This window comes from Populus nigra, chromosome 16, assembly GCF_951802175.1.
Source record: "Populus nigra chromosome 16, ddPopNigr1.1, whole genome shotgun sequence".
NCBI classification, from domain to species: domain Eukaryota; kingdom Viridiplantae; phylum Streptophyta; class Magnoliopsida; order Malpighiales; family Salicaceae; genus Populus; species Populus nigra.
Genome location: NC_084867.1, coordinates 9,464,046 through 9,481,855, shown reverse-complemented (window position 1 = coordinate 9,481,855; position 17,810 = coordinate 9,464,046). Strand labels below are relative to the sequence as shown.

The 17,810-nt window shown below is 33.8% G+C and overlaps 2 protein-coding genes across 2 annotated transcripts; both read right to left on the bottom strand.

Annotated features, from left to right (window-relative positions):
* Positions 1–1,023: 1,023 nt before the first annotated feature.
* LOC133675055 (CASP-like protein 4A3) lies at positions 1,024–3,594 on the bottom strand. Its single transcript, XM_062096325.1, has 3 exons — positions 2,927–3,594; positions 2,669–2,804; positions 1,024–1,434 (listed from the first exon to the last, which is right to left on the bottom strand). Exons 1-3 carry the CDS (start codon positions 3,481–3,483, stop codon positions 1,240–1,242), a joined length of 888 nt encoding a protein of 295 aa, XP_061952309.1. The 5' UTR covers positions 3,484–3,594; the 3' UTR covers positions 1,024–1,239.
* A 6,917-nt stretch (positions 3,595–10,511) lies between these two features.
* LOC133675728 (protein EXECUTER 2, chloroplastic-like) lies at positions 10,512–17,518 on the bottom strand. Its single transcript, XM_062097191.1, has 11 exons — positions 17,060–17,518; positions 16,073–16,189; positions 15,889–15,954; positions 14,996–15,102; positions 14,842–14,923; positions 12,798–13,493; positions 11,864–11,990; positions 11,611–11,774; positions 11,431–11,505; positions 10,928–11,020; positions 10,512–10,842 (listed from the first exon to the last, which is right to left on the bottom strand). The coding sequence occupies exons 1-11, from the start codon at positions 17,396–17,398 to the stop codon at positions 10,741–10,743; spliced, it is 1,968 nt and encodes a 655-aa protein (XP_061953175.1). The 5' UTR covers positions 17,399–17,518; the 3' UTR covers positions 10,512–10,740.
* Positions 17,519–17,810: the final 292 nt, after the last annotated feature.

Below are 17,810 nucleotides of genomic sequence, written 5' to 3'. Positions count from 1 at the left end.
CTAATATATCTAATAACATGGAAACTTGTTGAAATAAAATTTTGATATACTTGTTGAAAGCTCCTCAAGACAAAGAAGTTTTAATGACATGTGTTTATTCAGATTAGTACATGATCCTTGTACACCGATTTAATTCATTACTCTGAATTAATTATTTTTGGATTAATTAGTACAGAATGTTCATCATGTGTCAAGAAAACGTAAACCATGGGTGGCGTTGTAGAGACGTATTGCAAATCATGCATGTCTTTTTCGTTCTATGATTTTCTGGGCCAACTCGTTAGAATCGAAACAGTCATCCTTTTCAGCCCAGCTAATTACGCTGCGAAACGGAGGTTGAAAGCATCTTTGAGCAATAGAGCGCTTTCTATTCGTATCGACAATGATACCATCTATCAACAACAGTATCAACAATCATAACTTTTTAAGCTTTTCGAGAGGATTTTTTGTTGTTCTTGGAATCTGATGTCTGGTCAGACTTGAGAGCTAGGCGTTTCTTGAGAACTCTTGAGCATAAACAAGTACTCTAAGTAATAATTTGATTGTTGCCGCACCAAGAATATATGTTTGGGCCAAGCATATAAACAGGACGGAGAGGAAAAGTTTTCGGTGAATTCCACCAGATCTCAATCCTTACGAATTGGCCCAAAGCGACACAATTGTGAAAGAATCTCCTTTAGACTACCATCTCAAATTGTAACCAACAATTATCAGAAACAAATGCTCTTGAAATAATAATGTAGTGTTAAAAAAGCTTTCGTCAAGAGAGTGAATGGAAGAATATAGTAAAGCGATGGGTTTGGCCTTTCTTCCTCGTAGATAGATAGTGGGGGAAGGAAGTACAGCGACGGGTTTGGTCACTGAGATTTAGGCCTTCTTTAATTGCATAAGTTAAGGGATTTGATTATTAAAGAAGAAGAAGATGGGATTATTTTCCATATCATTGTATAACTATCCACGAGCTGAGTTTCATCAAGGGGCAAACAGATAGTAATAGATCCTCAAATTCTACAAACAAGGTAATTGACGGGAAGGTAAAAATAGTTTCATATACACCCCAGAATCCAGATATCCATACCTATAGTACACATATTTCCGATTTGTGGAAAGATGTTTTTGCAAAAGGGATAAACTTGCTATTAATTTGTCTCTGTACAACATTAAAGAAAATTTGCTTTAGACTCTCTCTTTTTTCTTTCCCACAACCTTATTCAATATAATATGAGAAGGCCTTCGAGATCAAAGCCTGTCGCGGTTATATAAATTATAACCAGAGATAAGGGAGCTACCAGCATAGGCAATGAAAGCCAGGAAGGCCATGACAACCGAAACAGTTGCCATCTTTGTGAATTCATCTTTGCCCCAGTTAGATTGCCAGTCATCAACCCGAGTGGCTGATGATGATGATGCTGATACCAGAAGATATGCTAGTATCTGCCAATTTGAACCCAAAAACAAACTATTCACTTTCAATATCAAAAAACAAAGGGGAAAAGAAATCATCATGCCTACTTGTATTCGTTATCAGTATACAAAAACTTAAAAAGAAAAATAATTCTTTGTGCATGATCGTGTTTTCATTTGGTCCTAAAGAAGTAAATTACATCCACTTCATTGATTTAGGCCTCCCAAACAACCCGAATCCCTATGAGTCATTTGCGGCCAGATCTGCTTGAAATTGGTTGTGGTACAAGGAAAATGGATCTCCTGTCAACCAGAAGTCATGGAAATCTCTGTCTAATGCAGAAACCAGGAAACATGGACTTGCAGTGAATTACAAGGAGGGGCAGATTGAATCAGCCACATGCTAGAACCTTGATTGGGGAAATCAAAGGTCACTCTCATTGCCCTGAATAGTCCCTACTCACTAGTCTACTTCAACTCCTGAGATCAACACAAGGGTGTTTGTCAGCACTGACTCTAGTTAAAGGAAATACTAATTTGTGGACTAAGGTGAAACTGAAATCCAACCCAAGTTAAACCCTGCTGCTACCATCATGCACAAACCACCATGGGAGTTCTGAGGGCACAACCGGCTATTCACAATAATGGTCCCAGAGAACTATGGTCCAAGGAAAAGAAATCTGGAAACAGTGCTACATTCAGCTGCCCTGTCTTTCTTTTCTTTTATTTTCCCAGAATTTAGTAGTTGCTCTCACTATTCAAGCCCGAAACCTTTGGTCCCAAACTGATGGCATCTATTGACTATCATTGAACCAAAAACTGGACATTTAACAAATTCTTAATAGCATCATCAGCCAAATTAACCTACTTTCCTTCCAGGAACAAGATAATCACCTATTGTAATGTACTCTTTCAATCAACAATTGTCCATGGAGAAATTACCAGCCATGAGATGAAAAGGGTATCTCCTCCATCCCTATAGTAACCTAGTGAAGATTCATCCTATGGCTAGAAAACTTCCAAGTTCGCATGAAACAGCATATACTCCTCAAACTTACATCTATAACATAGACTCCGGAAAAAAAAAATATTCCCCACATCATAACTTACATTGAAAAATTAAAAGACAAAAAAGAAAGCACTTGCCAGAGCCTTAATAAACATGAAAACCATGTAACACAATAGTAACTAGCATAAGTATATAGCTATTCTGCATGAAGAAACAGAAGAAAAAAAATATCACAGTTTAACATAAATGAATCACCTGATCCATGAATAAGTTGAAGTGATGACGAAGATGGTGTCGAATCACATGTTTCTCTGTGGCTATGTGATAGATTAAATCATAAGCTTGGAATCCAGCATACGCAAACCCAATCACATTCACAGCCAAACAATACCTGCACTTCCATCAATTTCCAAAATTAGAAATAAACCCCAAAGATTTTAACACACAATTAACCATAAAAACACACCAAAAAAAAGAGAAGCAAATAATTAACAATAATTAATCACTACCTACCTGTACTCTTTATATCTATCGAAGGAATCACCACTCCATCCTTTAGTCTTATCAGCAGCCATAACAGAAAAAGATATCAAACACAAAATAATCTCACTAACCCTAAACCCTAACTCGCCAATCTTCATCTTCTCTTCTTTCCTCGACCCCCTCATCACCGAGGCCGTCGACCTCCCCTCCGGCCCCACCTGCTTCACTCCCGCAGCCGGTCCCTGCTCCCTCACCGCCCTGTTCAGCACCACCGCCGGCATCCCCTGCGGAGGCGCCGCGAGGTTATCCGGCGGGATAGGGGAAAGTGCGGGGGAGTACTGAGTAGACTTGTCGGTGACAGCAACGGAATTCTGGAGCGGAGGTTGTGGTTTCTCGGGTGAAGCGCTGGGAGAGACGTAGGGAGGGGATTCGGGAGGGTCGCCTAGGTCGGATCGGAGAGGGGAGTCGTAACGGAGAGGGGAGATGGGTGATTCGAAGTGGGATAGTGACTCGGAGTTTGAAGAGGAGGATCGTCGAATTGGTAATTGAATTTTCTTCGATTTCCAATTGGACTTCAGTGTTTCCATTTTTATTTTTATTTTTTGCTGATTTTGGTCTCGGTGGTTAATTCGAAGAATTTATTAATGGGATCCGAGTCCCTGTGTTTGTTGTCTGAGAAGAGTGAGGAAGAGAACAAAGTACAAAACTGCTAATCATAAAGAGAGATAAAGTTGGGGAAACCTTTTAATTATCCCCCAACTATATAAACTCTCTCTATCTAGTCCTCAAACAAATTATTTTCTCAATTGGGTCCCATGAGTTTAAAATAATTTTCAGTTTTGCAAGGCATAATCTAACCGTGGCATATAAATAGCAATATAAGTATGTCGTTTTGCAGGGAGGAACATGTGAAGATCTTAGATGAAATTCTAGGTGAGAATTTTGAGTTAATTGGGAAAAACTTTCATTGGGGAGTCAATTGAGACAAAGTCCATACCGAGGGGACTTTTCTTACGTTTGTCTAAAGAGAGCTTGAAGAGGTGGCTGCTTAGTGAGAAGACAAGCTTATGTTTTGATTCCTGTGGACCAGGACACGTGGCATTGTCTAAAGAGAAGAGCTATGCTCTGCTATTGTAGGGGTTCAATAAAGTGAGGTAAATCGTAGAATAAACAGGAAACAGGTCAAGAGTAGCTGTGTTTTATCTGATGTGGCACCTGACTATTGGCTGGAATGCTATGAAGGTATCGTTGGTTTTATAGTTGATTAGAAACAGTTTACTTATAGAGACTGAGAGATTCCACGTTAAATAGAGCGCCCTGCCGAGGGACAGACACGGCGACAGAATTTATTTATTTATTATACATATAAATGGAGAAAGGTGTGTTTGTTTTTACTTTTAAAAACAGTTTTTAAATTATTTTAAATTAAGTTTTTTTATGAGTTTATATTATTTAAATATATTAATATTTAAAATAAATTTTAAAAAATAAAAATATATATTTTATTTTAATATATTAAAAAAATATTTTAAAAAATAACGAATATTACAGTTAAAACACTATAAAAAATATTTTAAATTTTAATATTTTTTGTTTTAAATTATTTTTTTATGACTTTATATCAATTTAATATACTATATCAATAAAAAAAATTTATCAAAAATAAATTTTATTTTTTATTTTAAATTTTTTATTCTCTATATGTTATTATAATACTTGTGTTGGGTTCAACTCTTTCTTATTCTTCAATACCAAGTACAGAAACAGTGATGTTATTTCTACCATTGATTACTATAGTTGGGGTTTTCTACCTGTTCTTGTTCTTGAAAAAAATGTTTTTTTTATTAATTTTTTAAAATTTTATTCTTTATCATTTTATAAATTTTAAATTGGTTGTCATAATTTGTTTCGGTTTATTTTTACAAGATTATTACAATCTAAAATAAAAATTTTAGTATTTAGTTAGTGCTCAATTCTATTATCATATCATTAAATAAAAAATAATTTTTTAAACTTAATGAAGTCTAGTTATGAATTTGACAAGTTAAATCGCGAAACTTGAGTCAACCCAATATGTCTCTCTCTAGATATTAAAAAAATAATATCTTGAAATTCTTTTAAAATCAAATCATATTTTTGTTGGTCATTTAGTTTTCTTTTAAACCTATTAAGTTAATTGGGTAATGTAGAAGTAATTTTCATATGAATTAATTTTATTCCATCCAAACTAGGTAAGGAGTCGAGTAAGTAGGTTTCAAAGTTGACCCGTTGGATCAAATTTAATAATAATGCTAAATAAGTTTTTTTTATCCCATCTTTTTTTTTTCTATTGAATCTTTTTTTTTTTTACTTTTTTTTATTCTATCCTTTAACATTTAATTGACTTGAATTGGTCTTTACAATTTATTTTAATTTATTTTTTATGAAGTTATCAACATTCTCAAATTAACATCCTGATATTTTATTGGCATTTAATTTTATGAACATTTATTTTTATTATCATATCATTAAGTAAAAAATTGTTAAATCTAGTGAAATCCATAATCCGAGGCACAGGTTTGGCATGTTAACACGCGAAGCCTGGATCAATTTAATATATCATCATCTTAATATTAAAAATATATATATCATCTTAAAACTTTTTAAGTGAAAACATTTTTTTTATCATTAGCTATGTTTTTAGATTCATTAAATCAATTAAATTACATAAAAAAACTCTTATATAAGTTATTTAAAATTAGGCTTGATAAAGAGTTAAATCAGAAAAATTTAAAGCTGATCAACTAAAATAAATTATTAAGAATATCAAATAATTTCTTCCAACCTAAATACTTTGTATTTTATGTTCAATTTTATTTTTATCTAGCCTGCAATATACCGAAGGCCAGGAAACGGGTTCATATTTCATTATTAGTAATTTTTGCTCATGACGACATCTTTTAATCTTTTTTAGTATAGTTTTAAAACTCGATCTGACCCGATGAGTTAACTCAGGACTCGGCCAATCTAAAATTAGAATCAGGCCGGGTTGAAGATCTGGTGACCCGGTTGACCTGATAAGACCCGGTCAAAAACCCGGTTGCAATTCATTGATTTTTGTTTTTTTACTAAAACGATATTGTTTTGATTTTTTTAGAAAAAATCATTGATTTGGATGACATGATGACCCAATCAAAACTCAAAATTCAGACCTTGAACTGACCGTAACTAAAAACTATGTTCTCTTCCCACTAGAAAAGAGAGAAGAAAAAAAAAAAAAGACATGGACCAAAGTAACGTGAGATTACTTCATTCATTTATTTAATGTAGAGATCTTCCAATTCGTTTAGATTAGCTTTTACCTGGTTAACTGAGGTCACTCTGAGGTCACTCAGCTTGGTTTTATCTGAGTCGGTAGGAATAAGTGAAGAGTTCACCTGTCTTATCACGCAACCTGATATTTTTATTTTTTAATTCTTAAATAAATATTAACTAAAAAACATAAAATGCAGGGGGAATAACTGTGCAAAGTGTAATGTGTATCCACTCATAAAGCACTGTAAACAAACTATTTATTGTGCCATTTTTTATCGTCCTTTTTCTTTTTCTTTTTCTTTTTCTTTTTCTTTTTCTTTCTTTTTCCTTTTCTTTCTATTTTAATTTGGCAAATTATAAGTCAATTTGTTGGGAAATAGCTAGATTAAAAGTCATGCGACCATAGTTAAAAAGAGAATGGGTGGTTTTAAAACGTTTGGAAAAAATGTTTATTGTAATCCCTATACTTTATAAATTATAGATATTGAATTCCTTTAGTTTTCAAAATTATAAGAAAAGGTCAATTTTAGTTTTTTTTATAAAATCTGATCTAAGTAAGATTTTTGGTTTCGGGTTCATTTTGGGTTTTGAGATGTTTTTTGTTTTTGGTTTTTTGAGACTACAAATGAGTTTATCATGTTGTCTATGATGTTTTGGGTAAAAAATAGATTGAAATTTTGGTTTCTTGGTCAAAAAAACCATTAGCCATGTTTTTTCGATCACTAAAATTAGATAATATAGACGACGCATTATTTGAATTTTTTTTTCAAAAAAATTAGGGCGGATGATTGCCTTAGCTACAAAAACATAAAAAAAGCTCAGTCAGGCAAGTCTACCTAGGCCCAAGCCCTAACAAAATGAGTTAGGCAGACTAGGCTAGCTTGCTACGTTTTTAACAACACCTAGCTATTTCTTTTTAAAAGAAAAACATTTTTTTCTATTTTTTTTTAAATAATGCTTTTTTATATGTTTTTTATAATTATTTTGTTATTTATATTTAAATTAGTACTTATTCTCTCTCTCTCTCTCTCTCTCTTTTATTTTGTTCAGAGAGCCTCTTTTAAATAAAATTTATTTTTTATTTATTTTGTATGCATATAATTTTTGAAGAGGTTTTTCTAATTTATTTATATATATTTTTATCTTTTGTATAGATGAACTTTAGTTTTAAAATAAAAATATTTATTTTCAAATAATATTTTTAATATGTGTAGCCTTGTATAATGTTTTTTTTTTCATTTTATTTTATTCAATCAATTTAATATGTGTGTCTATTTTTATTATCATTTAATTGAAAAAAACATTTAATAAAAAAATTAGCAAAAACAATTAAGTAAATATCCCGTCTTGCAAGATTAAATATCTTAATTTACACTTGTCTCTCAATTTTTTCAGTTTTATTTTTATTTATTGTTTATGGCTCTCTTTTTTCATTTATTAACACACATAGTTATCGATTTATTTGATTACATGTATGCATAAACTTTTTAATTTTTTATTAGAATTCTTTTAACTACAAAAACATATTGAAAAAACTCGTGTATACAATGCTTTTGGAAAACAAAATATTTCACCCATGATAAAGCTCGAATCAAGTATCTAATATTATTTCAAAGTACATATAGGTATTATTATTTAAATATAACTTAAAAAATAAAATTATTGTGTAAAGAGTCTTTATATTAATTTTTATTAACATGTGATTTTAGAAGGTGCTATATGAAATTTAAAAAGAGAATTTTTTTTTTAAAAAAAGATAGATAGCCAATAATAAAAAAGAGACTAACCAACCAAATCAATATATAAATATATAAATTAAGAAGTGTTTGGTATACCAGGCATTATAAATGTTTTTGTGAAATTATTTGGTGCATTTTTTAAGAGTTTAAAATTGTTTTTTGTTATTTCCTATGTTGTTCTAGTGGATAAATTGTTTTTCCACTAAAAAAGATAGGATAAACTTGTTTAATTATATGCACAAGGGTTGTCATTTATGAAATGACTATATTGCCCTTCATATAAAATTAAGAACTTTTTTAAAAAAGGATCAAAATAAGAAAATAAAATCAACGGGTTTTACTTAGATCATGGGTCAAGTTGAGTTTTGTTTAGGTAAAACCAAGTCAATCATTTCTCTATTTTTTTAACTCAAACTTCTTTTATTAACCTATCATATTGATTTACGAGTGGTAACCCAACTCAGAGGTCGACTAGGGACAATACTTATTGAATTGATCCGGGACAAGGCCTGGGGCATGAGTCTATTTGATCGTTGACATGGGTCAACATAATGATAATAATGATTATTATTATAATTTTAAAACTCGACTCAAAAGTTTGTCGAGGATAAAGCTCAAGTCCTAGATTGAGAGAGTCAACATAGGTTGAGTCAAGTCAATATAAAAATAAAAGTGGTTATTATTATAGTTTTAAAACACGACTTGGGAGTCAACCCGGAGCAAGAACTGAGTTATGGGTCGGGAGAATTAACCCGGGTTAATTTAGATCAATGTAAGGATAAAAATAGTTATTATCATAGTTTAAAAATCCAAATAGAGAGTCGACCTGGAACAAGACTCAGGTTATGGGTTGGGAGGGTCAACCTAGGTTGACCCGAGTCAATACTAGGATAAAAGTTGTTATTAGTATAGTTTTAAAGTTTGAACTGGGGCAATACCAGGGTCACAAGTTTGGAGGATGAACCCAAGTTGACCTAATTTTTTTTTTAAATCAAAGCAACCTCATTTTGACCAACAAAATTAAAAAAAAAATTAATTGATTTTGACCCATGCTTTATCCCAGGTCAACCTGAGTTTTTGACTAGGTCAGGTCATCTTTCCACTATTTAGTTTTTAAACTAGACAAATCCAGATCCTAGATCTGTTCAGTCCCAAACAGACGTGCTAGGTCAGTCTAAGTTTTATAATCATAGTTATTACAATATTATTAATTTCGACACTCAATATAAACCAAAATGAAAAAAATTATATCCAATTTTTTTAAAAAAATTGTAAGTTTGACAATAATACATATAAAAAATAAAATAGATTTTTTTATATTTTAAGTTGTATTTGAATATTTTTTTTTAGATTTAATCAATATATACCAAACTATAGAGTTATTAGAGTTACAGATGTATAGGGTTGGTTGCCGTCCGTCTAGCTCCAATCCTTGCCTTCCCGGACTGTAGTTCTGAACTGCCAAATATCGTGGGCTTAGATGCATTTGCAAATATCCTAAGGAAATTGTATAAAGAAGGAAGACATTTATATGTATTTGTAGACGGGAGTAATAAAGGCAAATAATATGGACGCCGGAGCGTGTCCTCTTGTTTTGTTTTCCCTTTGATTATCGAGTTGGATATTCTTGTATTCTTTTATTATTAGAACCCTTTCTAGATCTGTAGGATCTTTATTAGGTCATTATACTTGTAATGCTCCAGCTATCTTTTTAATGGATTCCAAGTTTCATCCTCTATTTCAAAAAAGAAAAGAAAAAGAAAAAGAAAAACAGAGTGGAGGGTGAGCTTTAGCAATGGAGTCTTTTATACTGTGGGCAAAAGTAGAGTTCTTTAGCATTTCTTAAAGTAAAGTTCTTTCAATGGAGCTTTTACACAGTGGGCTTTCCCTTAGGCTAAAGGCATGAATTCTTGCCTTTTCGTTTTCTTAGACTTGCTTGCATATCACCCCCAGCACTCGTACGCGTACAAAAACAACCTTGAGAAGAAACCCTATTAGATAGTGGATCTTGGCAAGTGGGTCTGCTTCACACCTTTCTTAGTTCAATCAACAAGCTAGCCAATTGGTTGTATGAGAAGATTGAGAATATACCCCCAAAAGCCACAAGAAAAGCATCAAATCTCTCTCCCCAAATTATCAGCATTAGTCACACCCTTTTTCTTCACAAAGAGATTACTTTAATACCAGCGGCATTCTTTGCTTTTTTTACTTTTGAGAAATTAATTTCACGCCCCATTTAGTATCTGTTTAGTTAATCGCTGCCACGTTTTCAAATACTCAAAAGAATTCCTTTCATTGCAGAGAGCACATTGATGCTGATCGCTTTATCAGTGACTCGTAATTGTCAATGCTCTCTTCCATGAACAATTCATTTCACAGAATGATTATGCACACGTGCATCAAAATCAAGTTGCTGCACTACAAGCCTCATAATCATCAAGTGATATTTTTTTTTACCTTCAGAGGAGCAACCCAGTCAAATGGCTTTTCCAATGCTTGTAATCGTCCATAAAGAAATCCCTTCAAAAGCTTCGCATTATTGTTTGTTAGGAAAAGAAAGCAGGACATATTGAACTGTCTACTAACCCTTGGAAAGCATCACACTTCATATATAGACCTCAGAGATGAAGAAAAGGAGAATAATTTATAGGTGAAAGGCATATACAACGAAAACTGCCTGTCACTAAAGATTATAAAAAATATATGTAGGCTTAGTAATAGGATGAAGCTGCATTTGTCACACATGGTTTACACAGGAACTCTCCCTTCAGTATTGAGCCGACACGTTCTTCCGATGATAACAAATGTGGTTTAGTCTGGTAGTTTCAACCGGTTAAACAGCACAAGGAAACTTTGTTCAGGAACGACATAAAGGAAACCAAGATCTGCCCCTTTGACATATGGTCCGATGCCCTAAATGAAGTAATGGAAGGAGTTGAGAAAAACTACAAATAAAGACAAGAAGAACGCTAGCAAATATCTTGAGAACTTTTATTACCCTGCCATTAAGTTGAAGAAGTTCACCATCAACCCATTGTGGATTCTTGAAGCCAAACTCTGCTATTCTCCCTTGACCTTTGTAGCTTGCCACCTGGATAGAATTTTACAAACAATTGCATGCACTTTTAGATTTCCTAGCCAAGTTTGTGATGTGACAAATAATGTGAGAAGTATTCAGAAATGCCTGGCCTATAGTTGTTCATAGTCCGCATTGTAGAACTGTAGGATTATTAGATAAAGAGAATTAACTTTCCTCGTGACACGAGACAGTGGTGCGCTCACTACACATTTCCAAAGAACCACTTGTTTCAACATTCAGGAAAAAAAGGCTTCTTTCATGGTTATCAAAAGTTCCATTACGTTGTGAATTTCAAGAATTTTGGGTGAAGGAAAAATGCAATGGAAAGGAGAACAGAAACAAAGATAACAACAATGGCCTTGAGCAAGCTATATTTGTGCTCAGAGATAGATAGAGAGAGATCCTCTAGCAAGTATAATTACCACTCCCAATTCATCTGGATACATCCCGCGGTTGGAATTGCGTCTTCCCTTCTCAATTCTAGCACGAAATGTGACCTAAACTTTGTAGTTGGTAAATTGGTCAGCATAAACTTTTCATTGCTAGCATATAAAAATTAAGCGCGATGGCCAAACTTCAAGAACTAAAAAAAAAATGCAAACCTGGCCAGCGGGGACATTAAGATCCCCAGTTAGCTTCACTGCCTCAACATACTCAAAGAACTCCACATCTGATGACTGGTCATCTCCATTATTCCAATGACCATATTTACGCTTCAATTGCACTATCTCAGTCCCATAAGGTCCAAACGCACCAACATACAGGCCTACAATTCAACCAACATTATAGCATCAATAATACACATCTTTTATTGCTTAAATCAAAAGATAGAAAAACACGCGTACAGAAACTCACCATCAAATGGATCTAAACTGCTATTAGAAGTTGTAATTCTACTGAAAGTTGTATGCTCAGATAAACTGCTTTGCTTCTGTGCCTGACTAACAGCAAGTTTGACAATTTCACGGACATTTCTAGAAACCTGAGAATAAAATGAACAAAATAATCACTGATTGTCAACAAAATACAGTGATACAATCAAGTAGATTGGCAGAATCTAAGATTTTTAATCCTCAAACAATTCTCAAACTTCGGTTATCAATATCCATTCAGCATTAAGGAAGAAGAAAAACAAACTATTCAGATTGTCCAATCTGAAGCTGAAACAAGAAGATAAAAACTTCACCATCTTCACAGTGAAGGTATTCACACAAAGTTTTGAAAAAATAGAGAGGTTTTTTCTGGCACTAATGCAAAACATAAATGAAAATCAACAGTCTTCTATCTTGAACAGAGTGTTTTCTTCTTCAGAAAGGATAACAGGCAAATTTGTCCTCACAGTTCATGAAAGGTACCACTTAGATCCCTGAAAAAAAATTGTTTGAATGTTACTAGTATAGTTGGTCCCACCTGTCAAAATTGATGATACAAATGGATGGAAATTTCCACCATGGCACATGAGATCAATTGAGAATTCTGTCTAAACATGGCATCTTAGATGACAGGGGCCCCACAGGAAAAATCTAGTATATTATATGTACTAATGGTTGGGAAGATGGCATGTAATGGTTATAAGTGCCAAATTTTTCCAGGTAACAGTGCACCCTTTTTTTTTTCTCCAAGGATATAAATGGAAGCCTGATGTAAGATATTGTTCAGTACCCCAAAGAAACTAAAATTCCTATCTATATCAAGAGTGACTTCTATAACAACAATTGGAAGATGTCATGTAAATGGTATGAAAACCCTCCAACGATCAAAATTCCTGAATCTAGTGCATTAATCTCACCTTTGAAGAAACTTTGTCAGCACCCCAAAATGCCTTGGCAATATCTGAAGGCATAAGCTCAGAAACACCTTTAGCTGCTAAAGATGCCACTTTTGCCTTGGATGCTTTACTTTCTTTACTGCCAGAATCTAGACTTCCTTGAAAATGCAGTGTAAAAGAATCTTTCTCTATATTTTTAATTTCAGCTGGAAGACGCACATTCTCATCCTTGCTTGGAGTATCTTCATTGTTATGCACAACCCCACCAATAAAAAGCTTCGTGTCTAAATCCTTTCCATCCTTCGACGAATCATTAGTGCCTTCCAAAGCATCCTCATCAGGCTGTACCTCGTCTAAATTACTGGCATCATCTCCTGAATTTTCACTGGAACCTGTTTTATCACCATCTTCTTGCATCAACTGCTTCACAGAATCACTATCCTCCATCACTTCCCCTGTAGCATTAACGTTCATGACTTTTACTTTCAACCCTGGAATCTTATCTTTGAGAAAATTTATCACACTTTTTATCCCTTCCTCAGTTGCTTCTTCAATATTTATGCTCTTCTCCTCACTTCTCTCTACCTTAACATCATTTGCCTGAACATCCACTACAGATGCATTCTCAGCTTTGGAAGTGGATGGAACTTGTGCAGATTTGGATGGGGAACTTGGGGAGTTTGTTGAACTTCCTTTAGCTCGTTGCAGACATACTACCTGTCAATGAATGCAATGTCAGAAAACTGGACATTTCATAAGAAATATTAAAGAGAACTGAAGATCCAAGACCAGATACTCCACTGAGGAGATGCCATGTGACTAGAAGAATGAAAATGGCTAGAACAAAAATTACAAACTTCTGAAACACTTTCACCTATATAAGATCCTTCTTGTTGGAGATTCTCAGAACTTGTCAAAACATCTTCACCTATAATAAGATCCTTCTTGGAAATTCTCATTGTTTTCATCACAATAACATATAGTTCCGACATATATATGAACACAGCACATGCATACATTCATGCATGGACACATCAATGTCTATGTGTATACAAACATACATATCCAACATATAAAGAAAAGTAATTGACAGTTTTCCTTTTAACATTTGCTGACAATTACAATACAAACATACATATCCAACAAAGCAAAAGGAAATATAAGGAAAAGTAATTGACAGTTTTCCTTTTAACATTTGCTGACAATTACTACAATTTTCTCCATACCCAACACTACATGCCAACATCAACACAGTATGCTACATATCTTTAAACTTTAGCACTGTACTCCTAAATTCAGATGCATATTAGCAGGCCAACCATCATAAGCCAAAAGGGAAATCTTCACCCAATGACAAAAACCCTCCTAGTGGCTAACCGGAACTATGAGATAGAGACAGTGGAAATGGAAACATGATTGGTTGAAAAGGCAAAAATGGAGACATAAAATAAATTTGTCTCCAAGATAATTTTTGAGTGGATTTTTGTACTTTCAAAACAGAAACAAACAATATAGGGAGACATATCCCCTTTGTCTACACTGTCTTTGTCTTTTCCATCCCAAGACAGTAACCAAATGCTACCTTGGAGTTCATAAAGAAAATAAGAGAAAAGAGATTAGCTCAACAGAGAGTTGATTCATTTGACTCTCTTTGATCAGCTGATCAACAAAACATCATTGCAACTCCTAAAGAATAAACAGAGCTGCACAATGTGTCACATGCATGCTGTTTACAAGCTCACACACCATAAAGACTTGTTCTGTAATCAATGGGTATTCTAGATTAAAAAACTTGCAGAACTTGATTATCACAATAAATTTTAAGCATAACCACTTGGCATGTGCCTCACAGCAAATTCATATTGCAGTTCTGACATTCTGTGCATGTGCGCTGTCTGCTCTTACTAGTCCCGAATCAGTATGAGCACATCAACAAAGTGAGTATCATCCCGTCCCATGACTCTTCATATTGGCAATGCAGAGTATGAAGTCAACAAACTCAATTTGGTCGATAACTAGAGAATTTGAATTGAGGTACAATCTAAAAGGAGAAATTGTGGCTCACCTGCATAACATACTTTTCTTCTTCATCTTTGACCACAAAAATTTCAAACAATGGAGTTCCAGGAGATGAATTGACCAACTGCCTGCAGCAAACGAGATTTTACAAAAATTGCTCCAGTGCATCAAACATTAATCAAGACAACAAAGATCCTTACCTTGGAGTATAACTCCGGCCAACAAATCTGCCCACATCTGGTGTTATGCGAACCAGTCTGCCAAAGGGATCATCAGAATCCGATGAGTAGCCCACCCACCAACCTACCTGTTAACTCAAAGAATAGAAGTTAAGTTGACATTGCAAGAAAGACATAGGACTGATCTTTGAACATGAAAGGAGAGTTTTAATTGGTTTTCAATATTCTTCTTATACGGTTGAAACCAGTCATGTTTAATAATTATCATCTGATGAAGACCCATACAGTGCCATCACAAGGAAATGTTAACAGGTGTGGTTGTGAGATTAATAAAGTGACATGATGATACAAGGCAGACACTTGAGGACAATATTTCATGCAAAGTGTCAGTACTGCCACTAATGGGAATTTTATTTTCCCAACAAGTCAATTGCAAGAAGAATAAACAAAATTATGTGATCTAATTTTGTTGGTTGATAGCCCGCATGAAACAATATGTGATCTACTTTGTTAGGCTAAATCTACACTCCAACAGAAAAACTCATGAAGGTAAGAGAAATATGAAATCAAACAGGACATGAATAAAGTCACAAAACAAAATCTAGGAGCCCTGCAATAAAAAGCAACCAGTCCAAACTAATAGTTGAAGGCTTTCACATAAAATCTCAGGAAGCCATGCCTCCAAAGGAAGCAACTTAAACTAGTTTATCCCCTTTGTAGTTAAACAACAGGGGTGCAACCAAAAAAAAAATTCTTCAATTCTTGTCTAAGAATGCGGTTTACTATATTTACTCTCCAGCCCTTCCATCCAGGACAAGAAATGCCAATTGACAATTTCACTTGAAAACCTAAAGCAGATGATCTCTAACTGTAAGAGTAAGAATCAACAATAGTGTAGAGGCTATTGTAATTACCAATCCACTTCCTGTATATTTACACAATGTTGAAGCATCATGGTATCGTTCTTCATCTACTGCATTCTGCAGATAACAGAAAGTTTTTAGTAAGAGCCAAAAGTTATGCATCCAGGTCCAGACTTCAAGGGACTGGTATAGAATTCTATGCACACAGTTCTAATGCCCCATATAGAGCTCAAACCTTCAGTTGAGACATTATTTGGGCTACATTATCCTTTGAAGTAGCTTCAGCAATGGCTATTTTCAACTTTGCAGCCTCTTGGAAGTCCTCATTTTCAATTGCATCTTCCAGTTGAAACTGAGAAAATGTCATTCAATTAAATAAATAAAAAAACAAGAAATATGGAATATGGATGTGCTAGAACTTCTTCCTTTGATATCTGAGCAGCTACAAATGGAAATGGACAGATCCAAATTACTTGAGACCATTACCAGAGACAAATAAACGCTTAATATGCAGTCATAATTCATCACTCATCAGGCATGTAATCTTACTTCATTATAGAGGAAAACCAGTACTTTGATTTTCAAAAGTTGATTGGCAATCTACAAGTTTTTGCAGTCAATTATCAGATGGGCATATCAGAACACATTGGCTCTAAAAATACCCGATACACGATAGAAGCTTACACACTAGCATCACAATAAATAAATTAAAACAATTTTCAGATTCTGCTATATCTCTCATGTACTTGGTGCTCAAAACAGTCATGCTATACAATATTTCTCATATATACCCCCTAGCTCTTTTCTTCCAAGAAACAGAAGAATGGAAGAAACGGCCAATTCCGCATATATGCCGCAATATTCACGCTTCTGAATTGCATAAAAATATCACACTTCACTGAAAACAAATAAATTTTCACCTATAGGACCATAAAATACCTCAAGACCAAATTAAACATACGAAATTCATAGAAACAAAAACGATCAGAACCGATACCAATAATAAAAAGACCAAGATTTAGTGAATTGCACAATTAGGCAAACTGATTACCCAAAAAAAAAAATCCTACCAAAATAATTACAATTAGAAAACATAAGCTTGGTGTTTTTAGCTACAACAAATTAGACCCTTTAACATATTAAGGCAACTAAGCAGACAACAATAAAACCCCCCCGCAAAAACATCAAAACAAACCTAGTAAAAGTACAAAAGAGGTAGCACCTTGAGAAGAGAAGCAAAACTTTCAGCTTGTTCAATCTCAGAGAAATGGCGGTTCCATCTATTCCAATCCCACTCCAAAGCAGAAGAAGCACTAGGACTATTATTATTGCTATTATAGCAAGAACAGCAGTGCAGATTTGAGTTATCGCGGGTGGTTTTATTGAGAGAGAAAGAAGGATTCTTTTTGTTATTGTGAGGAGAAGAAGAGCAGCCCCAACCAAAAAGAAAGCTAAAATTGGTAGATTTTGGGGCTGAGAAATCAATGCAACAAAAGGGTCTCAATTGGGGCACTGTAGTTATTAATTGCCCCATTCCATATACATTATTTCCCACTATCATCTCTCAATGCTTGCTTGTGGGTTTTTGAGAGAGAGGAGTTTGATGGTACCTAATCTAGTTGTGATATCTGAGGATAAACTTGCAAGAAGGAGGAGTGGAGGCTGAACAGAATATCTGAGGATATGTGGGATCCATTTCGATGTACACGGGGCTAAATTTTACCGGTTTTTATTTTTTATTTTTATTTTTGCAAGCCTTCAGATTTTTAGCCGACGTGAAAAAACCAATAATATTTGGCAAGAATTGTCTTTGTTTTTTATTTTAAAAATGTTATGAATTTTTTATTTTAAATTATTTTTTTAATATTTTAATATGTTATATCAAAAATAAATTTTAAAAAATAAAAATAAAAATAATTTTTTATATATTTTTAAATAAAAAATTACTTTAAAAAACAACCCATTTAAATATT

Excerpts from the sequence above, each read along its gene's own strand:
- LOC133675728 (XM_062097191.1), bottom strand. The coding sequence starts at position 17,398 with ATGATAGTGGGAAATAATGTATATGGAATGGGGCAATTAATAACTACA. Across the intron at positions 16,190-17,059 it reads GTTTTGCTTCTCTTCTCAAG|TTTCAACTGGAAGATGCAAT; the intron begins GTGCTACCTCTT and ends ACATTTTCTCAG. Across the intron at positions 10,843-10,927 it reads TTCTTCAACTTAATGGCAGG|GGCATCGGACCATATGTCAA; the intron begins GTAATAAAAGTT and ends TACTTCATTTAG.
- LOC133675055 (XM_062096325.1), bottom strand. The coding sequence starts at position 3,483 with ATGGAAACACTGAAGTCCAATTGGAAATCGAAGAAAATTCAATTACCA. Across the intron at positions 2,805-2,926 it reads GATAGATATAAAGAGTACAG|GTATTGTTTGGCTGTGAATG; the intron begins GTAGGTAGTGAT and ends ATGGAAGTGCAG. Across the intron at positions 1,435-2,668 it reads TCAACTTATTCATGGATCAG|ATACTAGCATATCTTCTGGT; the intron begins GTGATTCATTTA and ends TCAAATTGGCAG.